This window comes from Bombina bombina, chromosome 1, assembly GCF_027579735.1.
Source record: "Bombina bombina isolate aBomBom1 chromosome 1, aBomBom1.pri, whole genome shotgun sequence".
Classification (NCBI taxonomy): Eukaryota; Metazoa; Chordata; class Amphibia; order Anura; family Bombinatoridae; genus Bombina; species Bombina bombina.
Window position 1 is genome coordinate 493,639,802 of NC_069499.1, and position 27,842 is coordinate 493,667,643.

Here is a 27,842-nt window from a genome sequence, read left to right on the forward strand (position 1 = left end):
TATAAAGTATATCAAAATAACACAATGTTGGTTGTGGAAAGTTGGAGAATGGGTAGTAAAGGCGTTATCTATCTATTTAAACATATATATATATATATATATATATATATATATATATATATATATATATATATATATATATATATATATATATATATACAGGGAGTGCAGAATTATTAGGCAAATGAGTATTTTGACCACATCATCCTCTTTATGCATGTTGTCTTACTCCAAGCTGTATAGGCTCGAAAGCCTACTACCAATTAAGCATATTAGGTGATGTGCATCTCTGTAATGAGAAGGGGTGTGGTCTAATGACATCAACACCCTATATCAGGTGTGCATAATTATTAGGCAACTTCCTTTCCTTTGGCAAAATGGGTCAAAAGAAGGACTTGACAGGCTCAGAAAAGTCAAAAATAGTGAGATATCTTGCAGAGGGATGCAGCACTCTTAAAATTGCAAAGCTTCTGAAGCGTGATCATCGAACAATCAAGCGTTTCATTCAAGCGTGTGGAAAAACCAAGGCACAAAATAACTGCCCATGAACTGAGAAAAGTCAAGCGTGCAGCTGCCAAGATGCCACTTGCCACCAGTTTGGCCATATTTCAGAGCTGCAACATCACTGGAGTGCCCAAAAGCACAAGGTGTGCAATACTCAGAGACATGGCCAAGGTAAGAAAGGCTGAAAGACGACCACCACTGAACAAGACACACAAGCTGAAACATCAAGACTGGGCCAAGAAATATCTCAAGACTGATTTTTCTAAGGTTTTATGGACTGATGAAATGAGAGTGAGTCTTGATGGGCCAGATGGATGGGCCCGTGGCTGGATTGGTAAAGGGCAGAGAGCTCCAGTCCGACTCAGACGCCAGCAAGGTGGAGGTGGAGTATTGGTTTGGGCTGGTATCATCAAAGATGAGCTTGTGGGGCCTTTTCGGGTTGAGGATGGAGTCAAGCTCAACTCCCAGTCCTACTGCCAGTTTCTGGAAGACACCTTCTTCAAGCAGTGGTACAGGAAGAAGTCTGCATCCTTCAAGAAAAACATAATTTTCATGCAGGACAATGCTCCATCACACGCGTCCAAGTACTCCACAGCGTGGCTGGCAAGAAAGGGTATAAAAGAAGAAAATCTAATGACATGGCCTCTTTGTTCACCTGATCTGAACCCCATTGAGAACCTGTGGTCCATCATCAAATGTGAGATTTACAAGGAGGGAAAACAGTACACCTCTCTGAACAGTGTCTGGGAGGCTGTGGTTGCTGCTGCATGCAATGTTGATGGTGAACAGATCAAAACACTGACAGAATCCATGGATGGCATGCTTTTGAGTGTCCTTGCAAAGAAAGGTGGCTATATTGGTCACTGATTTGTTTTTGTTCTGTTTTTGAATGTCAGAAATGTATATTTGTGAATGTTGAGATGTTATATTGGTTTCACTGGTAAAAATAAATAATTGAAATGGGTATATATTTGTTTTTTGTTAAGTTGCCTAATAATTATGCACAGTAATAGTAACCTGCACACACAGATATCCCCCTAAAATAGCTAAAACTAAAAACAAACTAAAAACTACTTCCAAAAATATTCAGCTTTGATATTAGTTTTTTGGGTTCATTGAGAACATGGTTGTTGTTCAATAATAAAATTAATCCTCAAAAATACAACTTGCCTAATAATTCTGCACTCCCTGTATATATATATATATATATATAAAAAAGTAGACTGCCCATTTAATTATGCAATTCTACTGTATTGTAATGTTCCTTTAACTACTAGCTTGCTGGAAATTCAAAAGTTTATCTGGTGGTAGGCATCTTACCAGCCACATCATTTCTGACTCCTATACGGGCTCCAGAAATCAAATTAAAGTCCCAAAGTATCATCTATGATACTGAAGGTAGCTATTGTCTTCAAGAGTGTGAACTGAACAGATTGATATAATCCTTTCTACGTTGGGAGCCCTAATAACAGAGAAGAGTCTGAGGCAGGGACTTATATTCTACCAAAGTGGCACAGGTCTCAGTGAGGTGGAAAATCCTAGTTTACCCTGAGCCTCACTCTCCCTCTCACTGAGAGGTATACATTTGTCATTAAATTTGATAGAGAGCAACACTATGACATGGCAATTAATAGACATTTGGAACTGTATAAAAATATAAACTTCTGATAAACAAGGGGAGTTCTGACTTTTGAGGTTGATTTCTTTTTTGGAGGCAGTACGGCATCTCTTAACTGGTCACTTTGAGCAGCTTTGTGTGCACTTGGATGCAGAGTGAGAACATCTAACTAAGACTGTGGACTCTCCTAATAACGGACACCTGTCCTTGTTAATTGCTGTGTCACCATAGATGCTAATATCTCCTAAAATGAGAAAAATCAGTATGCAGATTCCTATTGACTGTTCAAATCAGCCAATAGGATATCAGTAGCTCTCATCCTATTGGCTGATTTAAATTTGAAGACTCAAATAAGCCAATAGGAATGCAAGGTACCCAATATTTAAATGCATACCTTGAATTCAATCCTCAGTGTGTGGCGGTGATCATACGAAGAGGATTTCCACGCTCCATGGCTCTGCGGTCGCCAGTCTTCAGTTCCGCCATCGCCGGTCTTCAGTTCCACGGTCACCAGTCTTCAGTTCTGCGCTCCGCTCAGCGCCGGTTTGTTCCTGGAAGAAGGTAGAAGATATCGCCGCTTGGAAGAAGACTTAATCGCCAGACTTCAGGAACCATGAGTACCTATCTGGGTTTTTTTTTTTTAGATTAGGGATTTAATGGGCCTTTGAAGAAGAGCTGAATGCCCTTTTAAGGGCAGTAAAAGAGCTGAATGCCCTTTTAAGGGCAATGTCCATACAAATGCCCCTTAAGGGGCAATGGGTAGTTTAGGATTTTTTTAGTGTTAGGTTTTTCTTATTTTGGGAGGGTTTCTACTGTTAGAGGGGGACATAGTATTTTTTTAAGGTAAAAGAGCTGTTTAACTTAGGGCAATGCCCTACTAAAGGCCCTTTTAAGGACTATTGGTAGTTTAGCATTAGATTAGGGGTTGTTTTTTTGTGGGGGGCTTGCTGCGCCTGCCTATGTGTGGCGAGGTAAAAATTGAGTAAAATGTCTCCATTTTCACTGCATAAGTCCTTGCGCTGAAAATGTGATACCAATTTGCAACGCAGTTCTATGTTAGCTTATGGGAGTAAAAATTGCGGGCGACGGGTGAAATATACACGTCGAATTTATATGCGGCGCTTGTATATGTGATACCAAAACCGTGTAAAAACCGGCGTCACCGGCTTTTGCAGGCGACGCTGCATATGTAATCTTGCCCATGGCATCCAAAAGTGGTCCCCTATTTCCCCTAATAAGCTGTATAAGGTTTTGCCATCTTATAGACCATAACATATACTTTGTATGAATATTTATGTTTGTCAACGTCAAGTTTTAGTTTCATGAAAGACAACTGTAATTGTTTACTGATCTTTAACAGTATGTAACAGAGTTATTTTTGCAACTTTCAGAATATCTGTAATTTTTTAATTTCAAACTTCAATAAAAAGACTAGTTTAAAAAATGCTGAATCTGAGTAAGGCATTGGCAGTTAGTTTTGCTTCCATGTAATGACTGGTTGAAATTGCAAAGTTTATTTTCTGACATTGTTACACCTCATATAAAGGTTTTTCTATGGTTTCAACATGGCAGGAGCCCATTACTTTATAGAAAGTAAACCTTTACACTTATAGCTTCAACATAAGTGCAAAAAGAAAATGATCTGATATGTTAGAACATGTTATTATTGTACTATTGCATATTATATAATGCGTGCAAAGAGATCACACTTATAATTGAAGTTAGGGCTAGAGGCGCAATGCACTACTGAGAGCTAGCTAAACATATCTGGTGAGCTGATGACAAGAAACAAATGTATGTATCCACTAATCAACAGCTAGGTACCAGTAGTTCATTGTCGCTGCTGAGGATATGCTTTTCAACAAAGGACACCAAGAGAATAAAGTAATTGTGATAATAGGAATTAATTTAAAATGGTCTTAAAAACAACTCTACATGAATCGCAAATGTTTAGGGCTAAATTACAAGTGGATCGCTAATTTATCGTGTGCCCGCAAATGGGCAATTCTTCCCATTTGCACATTTGCAGGCGCGCAATAAATAATCAGCTATTACAAGTGGCTGGTTATTGCTACCACGAGCTAGCTGTAGCAAATAGTGCTTATAAAATTAACCAGAGATCAGATCTTTTTTTTTTTCAGATTTTATAAATGTGCCCGAAATGCACCCAAAATACAGTGGTGTGTATTTTATTAAAAAACTAAAAAATTGTAGCATTTTTTTAAATAAAATAACTGCACCAGGCAATTTTGGGGGGCTAAAGTTGGCGGGTATGGGGTGGCACTGAAAAGTGCCTTTACACAGCATGAGAATAAGGCTCCCTATGGAAGCACGCTCTATTGCAGGCCACTTCAAATACTAGCGCACAAATGCGTGCGCTGGTATTACGAGTGGAGCTAAAATATTGCGCTTGCAAAAGCACAATTTTGCGCTCCATTTGTAATCTGGCCCTTCATTTTGAGTTTCATGTCCCTTTATTTCATACATCAGTGAGGATGGTTTTGGAGGAACAAGTATAGAGTGAGTGCACCTAGTGTGTATATATTTAGAGATAAATAATTTTTATCTAAAGAAATAGTTTTTGTAACCTCGCTCTGTACCCTACAATAATTGACAGTTGTTCCTTCAAACGTCTGTCTAATAAATGAAAAGTGAATTAACCAAGGTGAGGGGAGCTTATGGTGTGGGTTAAGAAAGTTGTGTCAGAGTGTTTTTCACTATGTGTATTATCACAGTAGAAAAGAAAATATAAGTAATGAAGCTTATATATAGATAGTATTTATTTAAAACACTTAAAACAAGTTAGAATTGTAAGTATAGAGCTCTAATACTTTAAAACATTAAAAACAATATACAATTAATATAAGGACAACATTGGAGAATTATGAACAGTCTTTTTGATTTGTTTTCAATTAGTTCATATAGTCTGATCAATTAATTTGATTGAATTCGTTTTTTGTTTAGAAAGTTTTTTATATGAATGTTTTACTTTTACTCACGTTTTTGTCTTGGATAAAAAACTTTTAAATGGCCTTTAATATATGTCCAGGATAGGCCGTTGCGGAGACAAAAAATAAATAGATGACAGTCTTATGTTTAAGACGCTCTTTATCTTAAAAGGTCAAAAATTGCAACTTATGAAAAGAAAAGAAAAATTGTAACGATGTTTCAAATTTTTGCAAGTCTTTTAAGAGGCAATTGGTGTTTCTATATTGGATATATCTGGAGAAATCGATGTGCTTAAGGTTTCTTTGCCAATTCCACTTGTAGATGTGGTGTTTGATATTTGATAAAAGGAAGGACTCGTTGGTCTCCGAGACTTTTTACCCTGTTTTTGGTAGATTTGATGTATAGGGTTTGCAGGAGTCTCTAGGAGGCTTGTAGTGTTTGTTGATATTTGGGTCTTTGGTTAAAATCGTGATCGTTGGTCTCTGAGACTGTTTACCCTATTGATATGGTGAATTTGATGTTCAGGGTTTGCTGGAGTCTCTAAGAGGCTTGTGGTATTTCTGGATGTTTTTATCTTGGATCTCAGTTTCAGATACAGGTAAATTTACTTTGAGGTTCTGAGAACCGGGACAATTTTATCTGTCCGTAGAGGTTCTCTGTAGTGAATTGCTTCTTTTTTGCGTTTGTCAGCGTTTTTCTTGATAAAGGCGTTTTTCTTGATAAAGGCACCCGCCGAAACGCGTAGATTTGCCCTCCTGAGTGTGCACCCTCTTTTGATGCTATATGCCCACACTGTGGGATGTTGAACTTACAAGCGGATTCATCATAACTAACGTTTGAACGCTGACAAACGCAAAAAAGAAGCAATTCACTACAGAGAACCTCTACGGACAGATAAAATTGTCCCGGTTCTCAGAACCTCAAAGTAAATTTACCTGTATCTGAAACTGAGATCCAAGATAAAAACATCCAGAAATACCACAAGCCTCTTAGAGACTCCAGCAAACCCTGAACATCAAATTCACCATATCAATAGGGTAAACAGTCTCAGAGACCAACGATCACGATTTTAACCAAAGACCCAAATATCAACAAACACTACAAGCCTCCTAGAGACTCCTGCAAACCCTATACATCAAATCTACCAAAAACAGGGTAAAAAGTCTCGGAGACCAACGAGTCCTTCCTTTTATCAAATATCAAACACCACATCTACAAGTGGAATTGGCAAAGAAACCTTAAGCACATCGATTTCTCCAGATATATCCAATATAGAAACACCAATTGCCTCTTAAAAGACTTGCAAAAATTTGAAACATCGTTACAATTTTTCTTTTCTTTTCATAAGTTGCAATTTTTGACCTTTTAAGATAAAGAGCGTCTTAAACATAAGACTGTCATCTATTTATTTTTTGTCTCCGCAACGGCCTATCCTGGACATATATTAAAGGCCATTTAAAAGTTTTTTATCCAAGACAAAAACGTGAGTAAAAGTAAAACATTCATATAAAAAACTTTCTAAACAAAAAACGAATTCAATCAAATTAATTGATCAGACTATATGAACTAATTGAAAACAAATCAAAAAGACTGTTCATAATTCTCCAATGTTGTCCTTATATTAATTGTATATTGTTTTTAATGTTTTAAAGTATTAGAGCTCTATACTTACAATTCTAACTTGTTTTAAGTGTTTTAAATAAATACTATCTATATATAAGCTTCATTACTTATATTTTCTTTTCTACTGTGATAATACACATAGTGAAAAACACTCTGACACAACTTTCTTAACCCACACCATAAGCTCCCCTCACCTTGGTTAATTCACATACATCAGTGAGGACCAACTTCCTAACACATCGGGGTCAGATCAATATTTTAGAAACCTTAAGGGACGCATATATATTTCTGGCTATAAAACACACAAATAATATATTTCCTAAAAAAGTCCAGTGTCACAGGATTAGATTTAGGTAGAGTTGCAGGGTACCCTGTATCTGTTGTTCTCCCAGTAGAGTTTGATCAGCAATCATAAGTCACCAAAGCTCATATTCTTAGCTCTGCTTATACATGGGACCATAAAAAAAACTATAGCACACATTCTCAGTTCTACTTTTCCACTGAGGCTGCAAAAACTAGTGCAGAGGGCCACATGTGGCCCATATGCCGCCAGTTGGCCATCCCAGACATATAAAAAATATAGCTGCATACTATTTTCAGGCTATTATTTGCTTTGAATACATCATTATGTCTAGCATTTATTTATGGTTTAGTAAACATGCATTTTGCCTTGCAATCAATCTGAGACAGAAGTAAGGACGGTACTCTACTATTAAAACATAGGCTTATATCACATAACAAGAGAAAGAAACACAGGATTTTTGGAACATGTATGGGACTAGTCTATCTGACAGAGATATTATACAAAAACATTTTGTCTATCATCCATTATAAAGGACGGAATTTAAACATGCAGAAATTGTAAGTGTAAATGTGAATTCAAATTAATAAAGCTCTTTCCGCTGTTCACTTCCTACTTCTGTTCACTGGCTGATAAAGAGGAGTCTCACAATTATATAGGCGCAGGGGGACACACCTCTACAAGCTTTACACACACACAAAACAAAAAACTTTTGTTTAATTGGGGACAAGGACATGAATTTAAAAAAATATATATAATACAATTTAAACTTTAACTAACAGATGAAACAAATAGAAATATAACTACTGTGCTCCTTTAAATAGACTAAAATGTTTGTCTCACTGACATAATGCAAAAAGGAAAATGTTTAAATATACTGTATAGCTAAGTCAGATTTACAGGGAGTGCAGAATTATTAGGTAAATGAGTATTTTGACCACATCATCCTCTTTATGCATGTTGTCTTACTCCAAGCTGTATAGGCTCGAAAGCCTACTACCAATTAAGCATATTAGGTGATGTGCATCTCTGTAATGAGAAGGGGTGTGGTCTAATGACATCAACACCCTATATCAGGTGTGCATAATTATTAGGCAACTTCCTTTCCTTTGGCAAAATGGGTCAAAAGAAGGACTTGACAGGCTCAGAAAAGTCAAAAATAGTGAGATATCTTGCAGAGGGATGCAGCACTCTTAAAATTGCAAAGCTTCTGAAGCGTGATCATCGAACAATCAAGCGTTTCATTCAAAATAGTCAACAGGGTCGCAAGAAGCGTGTGGAAAAACCAAGGCGCAAAATAACTGCCCATGAACTGAGAAAAGTCAAGCGTGCAGCTGCCAAGATGCCACTTGCCACCAGTTTGGCCATATTTCAGAGCTGCAACATCACTGGAGTGCCCAAAAGCACAAGGTGTGCAATACTCAGAGACATGGCCAAGGTAAGAAAGGCTGAAAGACGACCACCACTGAACAAGACACACAAGCTGAAACGTCAAGACTGGGCCAAGAAATATCTCAAGACTGATTTTTCTAAGGTTTTATGGACTGATGAAATGAGAGTGAGTCTTGATGGGCCAGATGGATGGGCCCGTGGCTGGATTGGTAAAGGGCAGAGAGCTCCAGTCCGACTCAGACGCCAGCAAGGTGGAGGTGGAGTACTGGTTTGGGCTGGTATCATCAAAGATGAGCTTGTGGGGCCTTTTCGGGTTGAGGATGGAGTCAAGCTCAACTCCCAGTCCTACTGCCAGTTTCTGGAAGGCACCTTCTTCAAGCAGTGGTACAGGAAGAAGTCTGCATCCTTCAAGAAAAACATGATTTTCATGCAGGACAATGCTCCATCACACGCGTCCAAGTACTCCACAGCGTGGCTGGCAAGAAAGGGTATAAAAGAAGAAAATCTAATGACATGGCCTCCTTGTTCACCTGATCTGAACCCCATTGAGAACCTGTGGTCCATCATCAAATGTGAGATTTACAAGGAGGGAAAACAGTACACCTCTCTGAACAGTGTCTGGGAGGCTGTGGTTGCTGCTGCATACAATGTTGATGGTGAACAGATCAAAACACTGACAGAATCCATGGATGGCAGGCTTTTGAGTGTCCTTGCAAAGAAAGGTGGCTATATTGGTCACTGATTTGTTTTTGTTTTGTTTTTGAATGTCAGAAATGTATATTTGTGAATGTTGAGATGTTATATTGGTTTCACTGGTAAAAATAAATAATTGAAATGGGTATATATTTGTTTTTTGTTAAGTTGCCTAATAATTATGCACAGTAATAGTCACCTGCACACACAGATATCCCCCTAAAATAGCTTTAACTAAAAGCAAACTAAAAACTACTTCCAAAACTATTCAGCTTTGATATTAATGAGTTTTTTGGGTTCATCGAGAACATGGTTGTTGTTCAATAATAAAATTAATCCTCAAAAATACAACTTGCCTAATAATTCTGCACTCCCTGTAGTCCCAAAAATTAACATTACTTCTGGCTAAATACAAAGTCCAATACAAATTTGTCATTGTGAATCCAGTTGAGAAGATAAAGTTTACAAAGAGTTTCATGTGTGTGAGAAGCTTTTTACAGCAGGGCAATAGAACTGATATGTTTAGGTAGCAACAATATTACTGTTTATTGTTTTTAAATTAAATTTGTGCAGAAGTGTTTTTTTCCTTCTTAAAACTGATTGCTCCGATAAACAGACCTCAAATCAATCTGCTTTTGCCCTATCTTGTAGGAAGATCTCAGTTACTTATTACAACTAAGGCCTTTAGGCTTTGTCTCTGATCTGAAAATTTAATGACACAGATGTTAAGTAACATAACTCTGTTACAGACCTCTTGCCACAGGCAGTTTCTGATGTAGACATAAAAGTGGAACAAGCAAATTGAATTGAAACCACTAACAACAATAAGACAACAAAGAGAAGAAAGACTAAAGTAAACGAACCTTACTTAATTATACATATGTAGATAAGCTTCAAATGTACTCCACAAAACATAAAATAATAGTAGTAAAATAATATATAGATATGCACATTTGTGAGCTAATGAATGTAAAAGATGGCGACCACAAGCAGCATATGGCTCTTGTGAAAGTGTAGCACAATCTGTGCAAATCCAGGTCACGGGTGGTAATCACAGCTGTCTGCGAGTGTAGGTGAGCAAACAGAGCTACACGTTTTATAAGTGGTATCTGTACCCAGTCTATTCTGAGAGTGCAGTTCATCTCTGTGTTTTGTAAAGGCTGTGACACACTGCTGTGTCACAGCCTTAAGTGTCTAGGAAAGTTATAAATGGTCTGTGTTACCCTTGTTTGTATCTCCGTTTGATTGGTTAAGAGCTAGAGTGTGGCTGTAGGTTAGGATCTGGGTAACAATAAACTTAGAGTGGTTTCTGGGCTCATCACCATTTGGCCTAATGCTGTAACAAACTCTTCATGTTGTGTTTTTAGCCTAGCTGTGTGCATTTATAGAGGGCTGGTTATTCTATGTGCTGTGTAAATAAATAAATGAGTGATGTGCAAAAATGTGGCATTTGTTAGTTAAAATAATGCTGGAAATGGCATTCAGCCAATTATTGCACCAGAAAAAATTAGCAACTCACTAATATCTATATTTGCATAACAAATATTGAAAGTTAAATTTTTGCACATCACTAATTTTATAAATAAAAACATTTATTTGTTATTTCAAACCACTTAGTGCTAGGGGTAAATTTATCATGGTGCGGACAGACATGATCTGCTATAGCGAATCATGTCCACTGCACATCGATAAATGCCGACAGCATATGCTGTCGGCATTTATCATTGCACCAGCAGTTCTTGTGAATTGCTGGTGCAATACCGCCCCCTGCAGATTTGCAGCCAATCGGCCACTAGCGGGGGTGTCAATCAACCCGATCGTATTCGAACGGGCTGATTGCTATCCGCTAGGGCCACTGCTTCTTAACTTCCGCTTCAGGCGGAACTGAAGCGGAGTGGGTCCGAAGTCGCATTCACTGCTTCATAAATCGACCCCCTAGACTTCACTTTTGTTATTTATTCTTGCATGCTATGCACCCTGGTTGTTCTCAAGAGTGTAATCTACAGTGTTCTCCACAGAAAATGTTGCCAAGTGGGTGGCATTATTATCGCCTAGATTTAGAGTTTGGCGTTAGCCGTCAAAAGCAGCGTTAAGGGCTCCTAACGCTGCTTTTGGCCGCCCGCTGGTATTTAGAGTCAGCCAGGAAAGGGTCTAACGCTCACTTCCAAGCCGCGACTTTTCCATACCGCAGATCCCCTTACACCAATTGCGTATCCTATCTTTTCAATGGGATCTTCCTAACGCTGGTATTTAGAGTCTTGGCTGAAGTGAGCAGTACACCCTCTACCGACATGACTCCAGCCGCAGAAAAAAGTCAGTAGTTAAGAGCTTTATGGGCTAACACCGGTTTATAAAGCTCTTAACTACTGTGCTCTAAAGTACACTAACACCGATAAACTACCTATATACCCCTAAACCGAGGCCCCCCCACATCACCGCCACTCTAATAAAAAATGTTAACCCCTAATCTGCCGACCGCACATCGCCGCCACCTACATTATCCCTATGAACCCCTAATATGCTGCCCCTAACATCGCCGACACCTACATAATATTTATTAACCCTTAATCTGCCCCCCCCCCAACGTCGCCGCGACCTACCTACACTTATTAACCCCTATTCTGCCAACCGGAGCTCACCGCTACTCTAATAAATGTATTAACCCCTAAAGCTAAGTCTAACCCTAACCCTAACACCACCCTAAGTTAAATATAATTTTAAATTTTAACTCTAATTAACTAAAGTATTCCTATTTAAAGCTAAATACTTACCTGTAAAATAAACCTTAATATAGCTACAATATAACGAATAATTATATTGTAGCTATTTTAGAATTTATATTTATTTTACAGGCAACTTTGTATTTATTTTAACTAGGTACAATAGCTAATAAATAGTTATTTACTATTTAATAGCTACCTAGTTAAAATAATTACCAAATTACCTGTAAAATAAATCCTAACCTAAGTTACAATTAAACCTAACACTACACTATCAATAAATAAATTAAATAAATTAACTACAAGTACCTACAATTAGAATCCTATCAGCCAATCGGAATTCGAGGGACGCCATCTTGGATGACGTCACTTAAAGGAACCTTCATTCGTCGTCTAGTCGTCGTGCAGGAAGGATGTTCCGCGCCGTAGGTCTTGAAGATGGAGCTGCTCCTCGTCGGATGGATGAAGATAGAAGATGCCGCTTGGATGAAGATGTCTGCCGGTCCGGATGTCCTCTTCTGCCCGGATAGGATGAAGACTTCTGCCGGTCTGGATGTCCTCTTCTGGTCCATCGGATGAAGACATCAGCCCGGTTAGGTGAGGACGACTCAAGGTAGGGAGATCTTCAGGGGGGTAGTGTTAGGTTTATTTAAGGGGGGTTTGGGTTAGAGTAGGGGTATGTGGGTGGTGGGTTGTAATGTTGGGGGGTGGTATTGTGTTGTTTTTTTTTACAGGCAAAAGTGCTGATTTCTTTGGGGCATGCCCCGCAAAAAGCCCTTTTAAGGGCTGGTAAGGTAATAGTGCTAACTTTTTTAATTTAGATTAGGGTAGGGAATTTTTTTTATTTTGGGGGGCTTTGTTATTTTATTAGGGGGCTTAGAGTAGGTGTAATTAGCTTAAAATTCTTGTAATCTTTTTTTATTTTTTGTAATTTAGTGTTTTTTTTGTTGGTAATTTAGTTTAGTTTATTTAATTGTAGGTAATTGTAGGTACTTGTAGTTAATTTATTTATTGATAGTGTAGTGTTAGGTTTAATTGTAACTTAGGTTAGGATTTATTTTACAGATAATTTGGTAATTATTTTAACTAGGTAGCTATTAAATAGTAAATAACTATTTAATAGCTATTGTACCTAGTTAAAATAAATACAAAGTTGCCTGTAAAATAAATATAAATCCTAAAATAGCTACAATGTAATTATTCATTATATTGTAGCTATATTAGGGTTTATTTTACAGGTAAGTATTTAGTTTTAAATAGGAATACTTTAGTTAGTAATATTTAATTTATTTCGTTAGATTAAAATTATATTTAATTTAGGGGGGTGTTAGGGTTAGACTTAGCTTTAGGGGTTAATGCATTTATTATAGTAGCGGCGAGATCCGGTCGGCAGATTAGGGGTTAATACTTTTAGTTAGGTGGCGGCGATGTTAGGGAGGGCAGATTAGAGGTTAATACTATTTATTATAGGGTTTGTGAGGCGGGAGTGCGGCGGTTTAGGGGTTAATAATTTTATTAGAGTAGCGGCGAGGTCCGGTCGGCAGATTAGGGGTTAATAAGTGTAGGTAAGGTAGCGGCGACGTTGGGGGGGCAGATTAGGGGTTAATAAATATTATGTAGGTGTCGGCGATGTTGGCAGCAGCAGATTAGGGGTACATAGGTATAATGTAGGTTACGGCGGTGTCCGGAGCGGCAGATTAGGGGTTAATTGTGTAATGCAGGTGTCAGCGATAGCGGGGGCGGCAGATTAGGGGTTAATAAGTGTAAGGTTAGGGGTGTTTAGACATGTTAGGGTGTTAGATGCAGACTTAGAAACTGTTTCCCCATAGGAAACAATGGGGCTGCGTTAGGAGCTTAACGCTGCTTTTTTGCAGGTGTTAGGTTTTTTTTCTGCCCAAACTGCCCCATTGTTTCCTATGGGGGAATCGTGCACGAGCACGTTTTTCCAACTAGCCGCTACCGTAAGCAACGCTGGTATTGAGGGTTGAAGTGGCGGTAAATTATGCTCTACGCTCCCTTTTTGGAGCCTAACGCAGCCCTTCAGAGAACTCTAAATACCAGCTTTGTCTTAAGGGTGCGCTGGAAAAAAAAGCAGCGTTAGCTACGCGGGTCTTTACCGACAAAACTATAAATCTAGGCATATATTTTCTGTTATTTATAAATGTAATCAAAATTACACTTGTGTTGGACAAATTCAGACAGAAAGTACAGTATTAAAATAGTTTCAAATTTACTTCTATTATCAAGTTTGCTTAATTCCCATGATATTCTTTGTTGAAGAGATACCTAGGTAGGTGTCTGAAGCACTACATGGCAGGAAATAGTGCTGCCACCTAGTGCTCTTACATATGGATAACAATCTAGCAGAACTGCAGCCATATAATGCTCCAGATACATGCACGCTCCTGAGCTACTTCCCTGTAAACAAAATACACAAAGATAAAGAAGACAATTTGAGGATAGAAGTAAGATAGAAGGTTGTTTAAAACTGCATGCTCTGTCTGAATCGTGAAATAACAATGTTGGGTTTCATGTCCCTTCAATATTGGCTTAAATTTTAGCCAGGTCAAGCACCCTTTAAATGCACCATATATGCTGTCTATATATATAACACAATGTATGCTTACCTGATAAAAGGATGATGATGGACAGCAGTCCTCCATAACATATGGGATACATTTCCTGCCACTAAGGTCAAGAAACCATACAAGAGCTTTAAAACCCTCCCACCTCCCATGACTCTCTAGTTTCACATCCATATCTGAGTAGAGAATAGAAAGGAAAGGCAAATGAGGGTCTGTAGAGGGGTCATTAGAACTGTCACCCAAATCTAAACAGGTGGGGACAGTGAACCATTATCATTCCGAAAGAAAATAAATTATCAGGTAAGCATAAATTTTGTTTTCTTTCATAAAATGAAAATAGTGATGGTCCAAATTCCTCCATAACATATGGGACTAATACCCAAACCAATGGTCTATGTGAGGGGAAGAGGTGGACAATTTTTCTGGCAGTTCTTATTTAGCCGACACTGCGGCCTGAAGGAAAAGTACGCCGATAAGACATGTTGCAGCTTTGAAAATCTGTTCCAAAGAAATCTTTCAAAACCCCACAATCAGGAGTTAAGTCCTACAAAAAAAAGTGTTGTAACTCACTAAGACTTCCACCCCATTCAAAATTAATATTGTTTTATACACACACACTTATATACATACACACTAGGGATGGGCGAATATGCTGAAAGTGTAATTTGTCTGGTAGAACAAATAGTCCTGTGGACATTCATTTTGTAAAATCAAATGTTGATAAGAGTGAAAATCCATTAAAATTCAGTGATCAAATGTTATTTCTAGTTTTCGAATGTTACTATTGTTTTCGAATGTTCATAATTGGATCGAATATTCACATTCGAAATTTAAAATGTAACATTCGATTTAACAAATACTATTCAGAAGTTCAGTAGTTCATATGGAAGATAATTTTGATAAATTGATACATAATCAATACAAATATATCAATTTGAATGCTTCTATTTCAAATATTGCATAATCTGAATATTACATTTAAAGAGAGCATTATAAATACTATTACAAGTATATAGATTCTAATTTTTCGAATTGGAATATTGCATAATTCGAATCAAATTATTAGAAAAAAATTAAACAAATATTACATTTAAATAAAGCATTATAAATACTATTACATTAAAAAGAATGTTAGAATGTTGTACAAACATTTGAAATTAGTAAGAAACGAACGAATGTGTTAAAATTCGTTTCATTTTTCGAATGTTGCAAAACATTCACCCATCCCTGATGCATACCCCCCAACTGTCCCGATTTTCGCGGGACAGTCCAGATTTTAGGGGTCTGTCCCTCTGTCCCGAGTTGCTAGCCATCTGTCCCGATTTGCCCCAGGCATTTAAAAACAAACAAAAAAAAAAAAAAACATTTTTTTTTTTTTAAATTCTATTGGGCCCATACTCAGAAGCAGCTGGCTTTGCTCTCACAGGGTTAGAAACCTGTTATATTCCCTGTGGAAAAGGAATGGTGTGTGGGTTAAGCAGGAGTAAGGAGGCTATATACACTCTGACCACGGGTAATGGTGACCTCTCTAACCTACCTCTGGTAATGATGATATCTAACCCCTGGTGATAATACTAGCATGCCTTCAGTTTTATACAATGAGCAGTGCTAATACCAGGGTAACGAACAGTGTAACGAACAGTGGCAGCCGCAGACTGCCAGTTAATGTGCTTGCCAACCCCAGGACCCCATACAATGAATTACAGATACCCATATATGATGTAGTGTGTGTGTCTATCTGTATCCATAACTGTGTGTGTGTATCTGTATGTATAAGTTTATGCTATGTAGTGTGTGTGTGTCTGCATGTATAAATGTAAGCTATGTAGTGTGTGTATGTGTATCTGCATGTATAAGTGTGTATCTGCATGTATAAGTGTATGCTATGTAGTGTGTGTGTGTCTGCATGTATAAGTGTATACTATGTAGTGTCTGTGTATCTGCATGTATAAGTGTATCTGCATGTGTAAGTTTATGCTATGTAGTGTGTATGTATTTGCATGTATAAGTTTATGCTATGTAGTGTGTGTGTATCTGCATGTATAAGTGTATGCTATGTAGTGTGTGTGTGTGTATCTGCATGTGTAAGTGTATGCTATGTAGCGTGTGTGTATCTGCATGTATAAGTGTATGCTATGTAGTGTGTGTGTATCTGCATGTATAAGTTTATGCTATGTAGCGTGTGTGTATCTGCATGTATAAGTGTATGCTATGTAGTGTGTGTGTGTATCTGCATGTATAAGTGTATGCTATGTAGTGTGTGTGTATCTGCATGTATAAGTGTATGCTATGTAGTGTGTGTGTGTGTATCTGCATGTATAAGTGTATACTATGTAGTGTGCTACTGTGCATTTTTGCTGACTTTAAAGGCCAGAATCTAGAATATTAATGGGGAATGCCGAGAGCAGTTTTAAAGAATTTATTATTAAATGTCCAATTAAGATAAAAAATATTTAGCAATGTCTTTGCAAAGGCTAATTAAATACATAGCTCACATAGCCATACCAGTGGTTTGAGCTTGTGTTTGATTTGCTGCCTAAGTGTATTAAAATATATGACTTTATTTAGAATTTTATTTTCATTACTTTGGTCTTATGATTTTTTTAAGCCCCGCCCACCACATTTCATTTTTTTTTGCGGGGGGGGGGGGTGTCCCTCTTTTGAATTTTGAAATGTTGGGAGGTATGCTGATACACACACACTGTATTTATATGTATATAATCTATACACTCTGGTTAATGAAAGCAAATTAAAACCAAAGAAGAGCTGAATGGACACCCATGGTAACATGTTTACTTGGCGGGGTAAATTTTTATTTTTTTATTTAGGATTCAACAGATACTGAATACTGAGAAGGCAGACACACACTTTTTAGAACACATGAAGGGACATTTGTATATAGATGATGTTGAATAATCCAAAAAGCTAAGAGCCTTGGTAAAATTTTAGAAGATTTTACTCCCTGACTGTGTAAGGCTCTGTAATGTAAACATCTGTCATCATGATCTTGATAAGGTTTGTGTGTGCACTCACTCTGCACTAAGAAACAATGATAATGTGATTTAAAGTAACATTATGGCCCCAAGCACCATTTACTTTTACTATTAACATGTATACCAAGTAAATGTGAAGCAAGGAACACTGGCAGTGGAAGCAGGAGGCATGAGGGCACAGTAACATTGAAAACAAAACAGTTCACCTTTCACATCGGGATGAAACTAGTAAGGTTGAATCTGCAGCAAATACATTCTTTTGCACAGGTCAGCATTCTGCAGATAATCTGTCCTGCTGACCATAAATTGATAGAGATACAAACACCAACATAGATAATCAGACAGCACATACTATTGGTGCATAAAATAAAGTAATTGGGCTTATCCTACAATATGTTTCACAAACACCTTTAATTGCAAGAACTATTTTTCTTTGTGTGAACACTTGTATTTCCTTTGTATACCTTATCCCAGCTATCTCTGAAAGAACTAAAGTAAATTACAATCAGAGAGAATGCAGGAAGCTGAAAGGACATGACTATTCCCTGCTTGATGATAACTTTTTTTTCTTTTGTTAAACACCTTTTTTAAAACAACTTTAAAATAACTAAACTAGACACACATGAACACCTGTTGTTTAATGTCAAGATCCAGGGTGCCCATACTTTGTTTTTAACTCACATGGTCCATAGCCAGCTTAGCTTCAGTTTCTCACTCCCTCCTTTCTCCCCTTTCCTTCCTTTCCAGGGCTTGTTGAGACTTCCATGTCTGACAGCAACTCCAGACTCCTCCTTTGACACAGAGTCTCACCCACTTAAGGTGCAATAGTCCTATTTCTGCTGAGGGGAATTATATAACCCCAGAGCAAGCCACTCATAAATGTGTGCGGTATGACCACACAGCAGGACTGATAGGCTTGAATTTAGTGTATTGTAGGAAGTGTTACTGCCCATTACTAGAGGATCTCACTATCCCTCTAACCAGACTGTGCTCGCCTCCAGCTCCTCCAACCAGCAGCTGCAGTGTTTAATGAAGCGTTTCTGTTTTCTGCCTAAGGGGAACTTAATTCCACCTGCAAAAATAGTGCAGGCACTCAGTCCCCAATATGTTTAGGGATATGAAATCCAGAGTAGGAATTTAAATTCCTTGGATAAACAGATGGGGGGGAAAAGCTCTTCACCGTGAGATTACCTAGGTACTAGGATTAAATATGCCCCTATCCTCCAAATCCTTTTTTAAATGTTGCGATCTTAAAGATCATAGACAACATTTATATAGGACTTCTGGTCAGAGAGACTCTGCCTCAAAAAATACAAAAAACACTCAATCTCTTGAAGGATAAGAAAATCAGTCCAGGTATCCGAACTATTTTCAGGGTAGAACCTGAAATGTAGAAACTTATACATACGTTTATACAAAGTTTAAAAATAACATAACCATCAGATGTACCTACTTAAGTATTTGGTAGACTGTTATGTGGTGTTCCTGGCTATATAGTTAGACTGTTATGTGGTGTTCCTGACTAAGGGCTAGATTTATTAAAGCTGAGGAGTACAGGGGCGCGTATACGTGCCCCTGTACGCCTCAGCTCGCCTGTGGCGGGGCGAAAATACCCGCAGGCATTCGGCATTGCACACGAGCGTAATTTTGCGCTCGCGTGCAATCCCCCCCCCTGCCCGCGCACAGCCAATCACGAGCTGGCAGGAGCTGTCAATCTCCTCGGTCTGACTAGACCGAGGAGATTGAATTTCGCCAATGACGGCGAGCAAGTTCTTGAGAGAACTTGCTGCCGTAGGGGCTTAATAAATCTAGCCCTTAGGAGTAGCACACAGAGCAACAGATACACATTAGATACTTGTAAATCCATGTCCAGAGTAAGCAGAGACTGTGCATACTCACAAAGTAAATATACAAAGTGCATAGTAAATGAAAACATTCAAAACAAAATCCCGAAAAATTCCTAAAATTAATAATTCCGTTTCCAAATTTTCGGATCCATTCTTTATTCATATTCAGAATTTTTCATTGTTCTAATCTAAAGCGCAGTTCTCCGACATCGCCAACACTAACTAAATCTATTAACCCCTAAACTGCAGTTCCCCAACATAGCCGACACTAACTAAACCTATTAACCCCTAAACCGCAGTTACCCAACATCACCGACACTAACTAAACCTATTAACCCCTAAACCGCCATTCCCAAACATCGGCAACACTAACTAAACCTATTAACCCCTAAACCGCCGTTCCCAAACATCGGCAACACTAACTAAACCTATTAACCCCTAAACCGCAGTTCCCCGACATCGCCGACACTAACTAAAACACTAAATAAACATATTTACCCCTAAACCACCGTTCCCAAACATCGCCAACACTAACTAAACCTATTAACCCCTAAACCACCGTTCACAAACAATGCCAACACTAACTAAACCTGAAAGCTCTTAAACCGCCAGCCCCCACATCGCAACAACCTAAATTTAACTATTAACCCCTAAACCTAACACCCCCTAACTTTAACATAATTAAAATAGAACTAAATTAAAGTTACAATTATTAACTAACTACCTATTTGAAATAAATACAAACTTACTGGTGAAATAAAAATAAAACCTAAGCTAGCTACAATATAACTATTTACTAACTACCTAGTTAAAATAAATACAAACTTACCTGTGAAATAAAAATAAAATATTAAACTAACAAAACCTAACATTACTAAAAATAAAAAAACCTAAGATTACTAAAAAATTAAAACTACAATTACAATTACAAAAAATAATAAACAATAAAATTACAAAAAATAAAAAAACTACCATTACAAAACTAATCTACAATAAACTATCAAGGGCCCTTAAAAGCGACTTTTGTAGGGCATTGCCCTAAAGTTAACAGCTCTTTTGCAAACAAGTAAAAACAAACACCCCCTAACATTACAAACCCCCCCAAACCCACAAAATAAAAATAAAAAACTAACTAAAAAATACCTAATCTACCCATTGCCCTGAAAATGGCATTTGTATGGGCATTCAGCTCTTTTTCGGCCCATTAAAATAAAAAAAGCCCTAATCTAAAAAAAAAAACACCCCCAAAAAAATACCTAACACTAACCCCAAAATCAATACTCACGGTTGAAGTCCGGTGAAAGATCTTCATCCTAGCGGCGAAGCATCTTCATCCAGGCAGCTCCATCTGTATCCATCGCGGTGCCGGCATCTTCTGTCTTCATACCAGCGGAGGTGGAGCGGTTGGTGGATGTGTGGAGGCGGAGGTCCAGGCGCACACTGAGGATTCAATGCAAGGTACCCCTTTTATATTGGGGTATTGTTGCATTCCTACTGGCTGAAAAATTAAAATCAGCCAATATGAATGAGAGTTGCTTAAATCCATTGGCTAATTAGATTTAAGCAGCTCTCAGCCAATAGGAATGAGTGCTTCTTAAATCCTATTAGCTGTTCAAATCAGCCAATAGGATTAAAGCACCTCTAATTCCTATTGGCTGATTTAAAATTTTCAGCCAATAGGAATGCAACGGTACCCCAATATAAAAGGTGTACCTTGCATTGAATCCTCAATGGGCAGTGGACAATCGCATGAAGAGGACCTCCACATCGGACAGAAGGACCACCGCCTAGACCTCCGCCTCTACTGCACATCGACCGCTCCGCCTCCGCAGGGATGAAGAATATGCCGGTCCCGCGATGGATGAAGATGGAGCCGCCTGGATGAAAATGCTTCACCACTGAAATGAGGATCTTTTGCCGGACTTCAGCAACTGTGAGTACCGATTTTGGGGTTAGTGTTAGATTTTTTTTTTGGGGTGTTTTTTTTTTTTTAGATTAGGGCTTTTTTATTTTAATGGGCCGAAAAAGAGCTGAATGCCCTTTTAAGGGCAGTAAAAGAGATGAATGCCCTTTTAAGGGCAATGCCCATAAAAATGCCCTTTTCAGGGCAATAGGTAGATTAGGTTTTTTTTGGTTATTTTTTTTTTATTTTGTGGGTTTGAGGGGGTAGGGGTTTTAATGTTAGGGGGTGTTTGTTGTAAATTTTTTAGCAAAAAAAATGTTAACTTTAGGGCAATGGCCTACAAAAAGCCTTTTTAAGGGCTATTGGTAGTTTATTATAGATTAGGCTTTTTTTTTTTGTTTTTTGTTTTAAACGGGGTATTAGAAAATGAATCATTTTTATTATTTTGGATAATTTTGTTTGTTATTTTTTGTAATGGGATTTTTTTTCTTTGTGGGTTTTTTTGTTTTTTTTTTAGATTAGGCATTTTTTTATTTTTAATGGGCTGAAAAAGAGCTGAATGCCCTTTAAAGGGCAATGCCCATACAAATGCCCTTTTCGGGGCAATGGGTAGATTAGGTTTATTTTTATTTTGTGGGTTTGGGGGGTGGGGGTTTTCATTTATTAATTTAATATACCACCATTCTCTGGACTATTCGCATCCTGATCCTTTGGAGTATCCTGCTTACTGGAGGTCAGTCTGCTGGGTGACTGTTTGATTCCAGCCTGCTCCCAATGCACCAATAGAGGTGCTCCACCAAATGTGAGTGAAATCTTATTTGATACCATCTCTTACTTATTATGCAATACTAGGCCATATTGGCGCTTTTGTCTGGTCTGCTTCTTTATACTTTCTACAGACAGCTGTATAAACACCGGAGGTCAGTCTGCTGGATGACTGTTTGAGTCCAGCCTGCTTTATCTGCACCATTAGGGGTGCTTCACCAAATGTGAGTGTGCTATATCACATATTCTTCTTCTTCACCTATACATACAATACTAGGTAATGTGGTGCTTCTGTCTTCTTATATTGTTTACAGGTTTAGTTAGTGTTGGCGATGTTGGGGAACTGCGGTTTAGGGGTTAATAGGTTTAGTTAGTGTTGGTGATGTTTGGGAACAGTGGTTTAGGGGTTAATAGGTTTATTTAGTGTTTTAGTTAGTGTCGGCGATGTCGGGGAATTGCGGTTTAGGGGTTAATAGGTTTAGTTAGTGTCAGCGATGTCGGGGAACTGTGGTTTAGGGGTCAATAGGTTTAGTTAGTGTCGCCGATGTTGGGGAACGGCGGTTTAGGGGTTAATAGGTTTATTTAGTGTCGGCGATGTGGGGGCGGAGGTTTAGGGGTTAATAGGTTTAGGTAGTGTTGGCGATGTTGGGGTTGACTGTTTAGGGGTTAACAGCTTTAGTGTCGGCAATGTGGGTGGCGCTGTGGTTTTAGATAATTTTGTTTCGGCAATCGCTGGCATATTAGTTATGTTAAATTTAATCGTTTTTTCAGACCCTTTCGTTTTTTTGGATCCATTCTTTATTCATATGCATGAATTCATATGCATTATTCTAGTCTGAAGTTTAGAATAGAATAATGCATATGAATAAAGAATGGATCCAAAAAAACGAAAGGGTCCGAAAAAACGATTAAACTTAACATAACTAATATGCCAGCGATTGCCGAAACAAAATTATCTAAAACCACAGCGCCACCCACATTGCCGACACTAAAGCTGTTAACCCCTAAACAGTCAACCCCAACATCGCCAACACTACCTAAACCTATTAATCCCTAAACTTCCGCCCCCACATCGCCGACACTAAATAAACCTATTAACCCCTAAACCGCCGTTCCCCAACATCGGCGACACTAACTAAACCTATTGACCCCTAAACTGCAGTTCCCCAACATCGCTGACACTAACTAAACCTATTAACCCCTAAACCGCAATTCCCCGACATCGCCGACACTAACTAAAACACTAAATAAACCTATTAACCCCTAAACCACTGTTCCCAAACATCACCAACACTAACTAAACCTATTAACCCCTAAACCGCAGTTCCCCAACATCGCTGACACTAACTAAACCTGTAAACAATATAAGAAGACAGAAGCACCACATTACCTAGTATTGTATGTATAGGTGAAGAAGAATATGTGATATAGCACACTCACATTTGGTGAAGCACCCCTAATGGTGCAGATAAATTTTGTTTTGGCAAATTAGTTTAATTAAGTTTAAAAAAAAAATTGTTTTGTTTATGTTAAGTTAAATCGTTTTTTCGGATCCATTCTTTATTCATATGATATGAATAAAGAATGGATCCGAAAAAACGATTTAACTTAACATAAACAAAACAATTTTTTTTTTTAAACTTAACTAAACTAATTTGCCAAAACAAAATGATTTATTTAACTAATGAAAACTAAATTAAATTTTTAGCGTTGCACATGTCTAATGCTCAGTTATTGCACGATAAATGTATGTGCATAGATATAAATCACTCATACAATGGAATAAAAGAAATAATGGATCTTATCTCTAATGGATCTCTACAAATAGTGAAAATATTCATGACCAATATCCAGTATCTTCATGAAAGAACCTTATTGTGTATAAATTACACATAACATAGGTAGAAAGAGATACCAATAGATCTTATCTCTAAAGGATCTCTAAATATAGCGAAAATAGTCATGATCAATGTTCAGTATCTGCATGAAAGAACGTTTGTGCATACAAATTACAAAATAACATAGGTATAAAAGAGATACCAATAGATCTTACCTCTAAACGCTCTCCACTGTTCCTGCTAACTCCAATAGGAAATAAATGTGCAGAGTACCATGAATGAAAGGTATATACCTAGAGGGGTATATACTATAGATTGTGTACACTAATAGCAAAGGACATGTAATGTCTTGCATCCACAGAGACAGGAGTTCTGCCTATGTTAAACATTAGACTTTTGCGGTTGATGTGTATGCAAAATGTGAGGTATACAATTCTTACAGATTTGAGTGACCTGTCATACTGGAGATTTGCAATATAAACAAAAATATGTAGCCAGAGGGATATCAGAAACTGACTCCTCTAAATAAATATCAAGGGGGACAGAAACAGTTTGTTCCATATTTGTACTTATATAACAGTATTCTAAAACACATTATATAATAAACAATACAGAGAAAACCTGGTAGAAAGCACTCTACACTATAATACTCCTTCAGACACTTGTACTATCCCCCAATGTAGTATGTTTAACAAGCCCCAAGAAATAAGCGAAGCCCTAAAGCACCCCCCTGGCAGCTCCTTTAAAGGTACTCGCCCCCTTCCTGGAGCTGGCAAGCACTAAAAATCAGGTTATAATCTGTTAAAGATCAAGCCCCAACTGTTGCAGGTGAAATCTAGTCACAGAGGCTCCAGATAGCTGAGAAAAAAAACAGGGACCAAAAAGGGGACGGGGCTACTGCCGGAAGTAAAGCCAGCGATTTGGCAATAATAAAAAAAAACACTTTTGAATGTTTAAAAGTAAAATAAAGTTTACCAAGCTTAATAATCCTATAAGCCCTGGTAAAATATGTTTCCCAGCCTAACCGGAGTCTGTACTATAGAACTGTATCATGCATGAAGCTATTGCCGGTTCTCTTAAAAGGCCATACCCATAATTTTGTAAAGTGCTCAAAAAATGAATCTAAAAGCTGACAGAGGGTTAAAAAGGGTCTGAGGTTTACCAATGTTCCCTATGCTAGTAGAACTGTTAGGGACATGATATGGAGAAAGAAATAGTGTCATGAGGGGTGCAGGTTAAGTCCCCTGGCTATGCTGTACCTGTGTCGAGTATCTACAAATAGCCTCTGGGCTCTGCCTGTGCTGTGTAAAGGCACTTACCTTATGCAGCACCCCTCCACTGGCTTACTAGGCATGTCATCTATGTCAATGCAGCTGCAGCAGTATCCAGTAGAGAGCCCATCCAGTGCAGGTATCGTGTACCGTAGAGTATTGCAGTAGGAAATACCAGAGTCCCACAGGGGGAAAGCTAGGGATGAGTCCCCACGATGCCTGAGGGTAGTTATGGCTGAAGTCCCGTTAGGGAAATGCTGTGCACATAACGGGGTATTCCTGTATCCCTGTATCATTCAGCTGCAGTGAAAAGTATTTTCTGTCTTCTTTGTAAATGATACTCCTTAGGGACTGTGGGTCTCAGATAGGTCTGTATAATCCATAAGCAAGAAGCTGGAACAACCTCTATTCTCAAACATCTCCTACGAGGTTGGAGGGTTTTAAAGCTCTTGTATAGGTTCTTGACCACCTCCTAGTGGTGGGAAATATATCCCATATGTTATAGAGAACTGAGGACCATTATCATTTTATATATATATATATATATATATATATATATATATATATATATATATATATATTTATACTGTATATATAAAAAAGAGAGAGAGAGAGAGAAATAGAGAGGAGGAGAGAGAGGTGAGCAACGTATGTACCTTATACACTTGTGAACATCTATACGACCATGTGCAGCCAGGTCTCACATGAAGCTGATATTCTCTAAGCAGTCAATAACCTCAAAAAACATGACTAAGGGCCTGATTATCCAAAGCTCTCTGGTGTAGAGAGATTATCTAAGGAGTCTTTTGAGTATTGTGAGATAACTCAAAGAATTTTAGAAATGCAAATTTTAGTTTGAGAGCTGTTTATCTCGCTATACAGGGTTTTGGATGTAATGGAAAGTGACTTTCATTTTAAAATATTGCTCAGAAAAAGCCCCCAAAGATTTTGTGCAGATTCTCTCCTTGTTGGCAAGTTTTTGTTATACATTAAATGCACAGTAGCCTGAAAAAGTATTTGTAATAGGTCTGTCACAAGTATACCTACTAACGTATTGTTTGTATCTTCTCCTCTAATAAAAATATTATGTTACGGTTAAAGTTATGAAAACATTTTCTAGGGGTAAAGATTGGGAGATATATGGAGATTACGAGAATGGTGTAATTTGGTGTTTTAAGACATTGGTACAAAGATAGCTGGAAGAAATTGCTTTGTGGATATCAGATATAGTATATTGATTGGACATGTAATATGATAGAATTATGCTGGGATAGAAAAGGATTATGTTCTGGTATGGGGAGTGATAACTAAGGGAAATTAAGTATGAGTTGTATATTTTTCTTCAGGAATGAATACTTTTGGTGTAAAATCAATGATCTGATCAATTAAAATTATTTCACTTTTCACTTAGGTAGCATGTGTCACTGTCCCCAGTGTGGTTGTGTGAGTTGCCATTATCAGCCAATAAGCATTATGACACAATGGATGAATTGTGCACAAACATGCATTTCTTTTTAGCTTAAAACAAAACTTTAAAATAACATTTTTTTAGCTATATCCATGCATGATAATAATAGTATTAATAATAATAATAATAATAACAATAGGTTATATGTTTTAACATGTTTGTATGTGTGTGCATTACATATGTATTGTTTACAATATGTCTAGCTCTGATATTTTCACAATTTATTTTTGTTACTTTTTTACATTATTGCTTTCATCAAACCACTTTACTTAATTGATCAAACAAGTTACAGTATATTTTTATATCTAAAAAAAACTTATAGGGACAAATAATGTATAATGGTCAGTACTGTTTTAAAGATACAGCAAAATACAATCTCACCTCAAATACAGTCCATTGTTCCACTATTATTGAATCATTTCCTCTCCTCCTTGATCCTGGTGCTCGAGATCCTTCTTCTTCATAAATGAATAATCCTTCCAAAGACTTGGGTGACTGATCGCCTGTGAACACAAAGAAGTGCGCGTCCTTTTATTATAAAATATCTACTATTTTATATATATATATATAGAATGAAATGTCATTGACAAAATGCATAATAAATACATAGTACAATGTTTCTCACTTGTATTAAAACTATATATATATATCATTGGAAATTTTCTTAATGAAGATTTCCTTGGGAGGATATTTAGCAGGAAGGAAGTTTTGGGCGATGCTATTTTGTCATTATCCTTGTTTCTAAGGTTAATATTAGGCATTGAAAACCTCTTTAATTATTTTACATGGAAAAATATTTACCTCAAAATAAATTTACCTCAGTTCTCTGGAAAGTAAGTAAGAATTTCAAATGTCATAAAACCTACTGGGATTTCTTTTTCCATATACAGAAAACAAGAGAGTGCTGTATTCTTTAATTATGTTTTAGTATGTGCTTTATAGACTTATACACATTTACAGTAAATGAACGCGATTATAATAATTCTCACAAAAAAGAAGAAAATAAAACTTTACTAAAAAAATAACAATTGGTGTGATATACAATGATCTGTTTTGTATTACTAAGAGTGCAAAATACATATGTACAATATTTATATTATTGCAAATAATGCTTAAGACTTGGTTTCAATCTCATTATCTTTTAAATTTAAATCTTGTCTCACTGGTAATTTTAAAGAAGTTGTTTGCATTTCAAATCACAGATATATAATAGGGATAGGCAGGTATTAATTTAATGTCATTAAAACAAAAAATGCTGGATGTATTACATATTTCTAAAGGCCTGATTATTGAAAGCTCTCTGCTCATGTGAAATGATATAAAATGATCCTCCAGCACTGCGAGATCCCTAGTAAAATTATCAAAAGGCAGA

General features: G+C 37.4%; 1 protein-coding gene across 1 annotated transcript in view; it reads right to left on the reverse strand.

Annotated features, from left to right (window-relative positions):
- The window catches only part of RFTN2 (raftlin family member 2), a 198,903-nt gene that overhangs the window by 61,521 nt on the left and 109,540 nt on the right, over positions 1–27,842 (reverse strand). Inside the window, exon 7 of the mRNA XM_053698565.1 lies at positions 26,852–26,973. Coding sequence (XP_053554540.1) covers positions 26,852–26,973 — 122 coding nt within the window. The remainder of the gene's footprint in view (positions 1–26,851; positions 26,974–27,842) is intronic.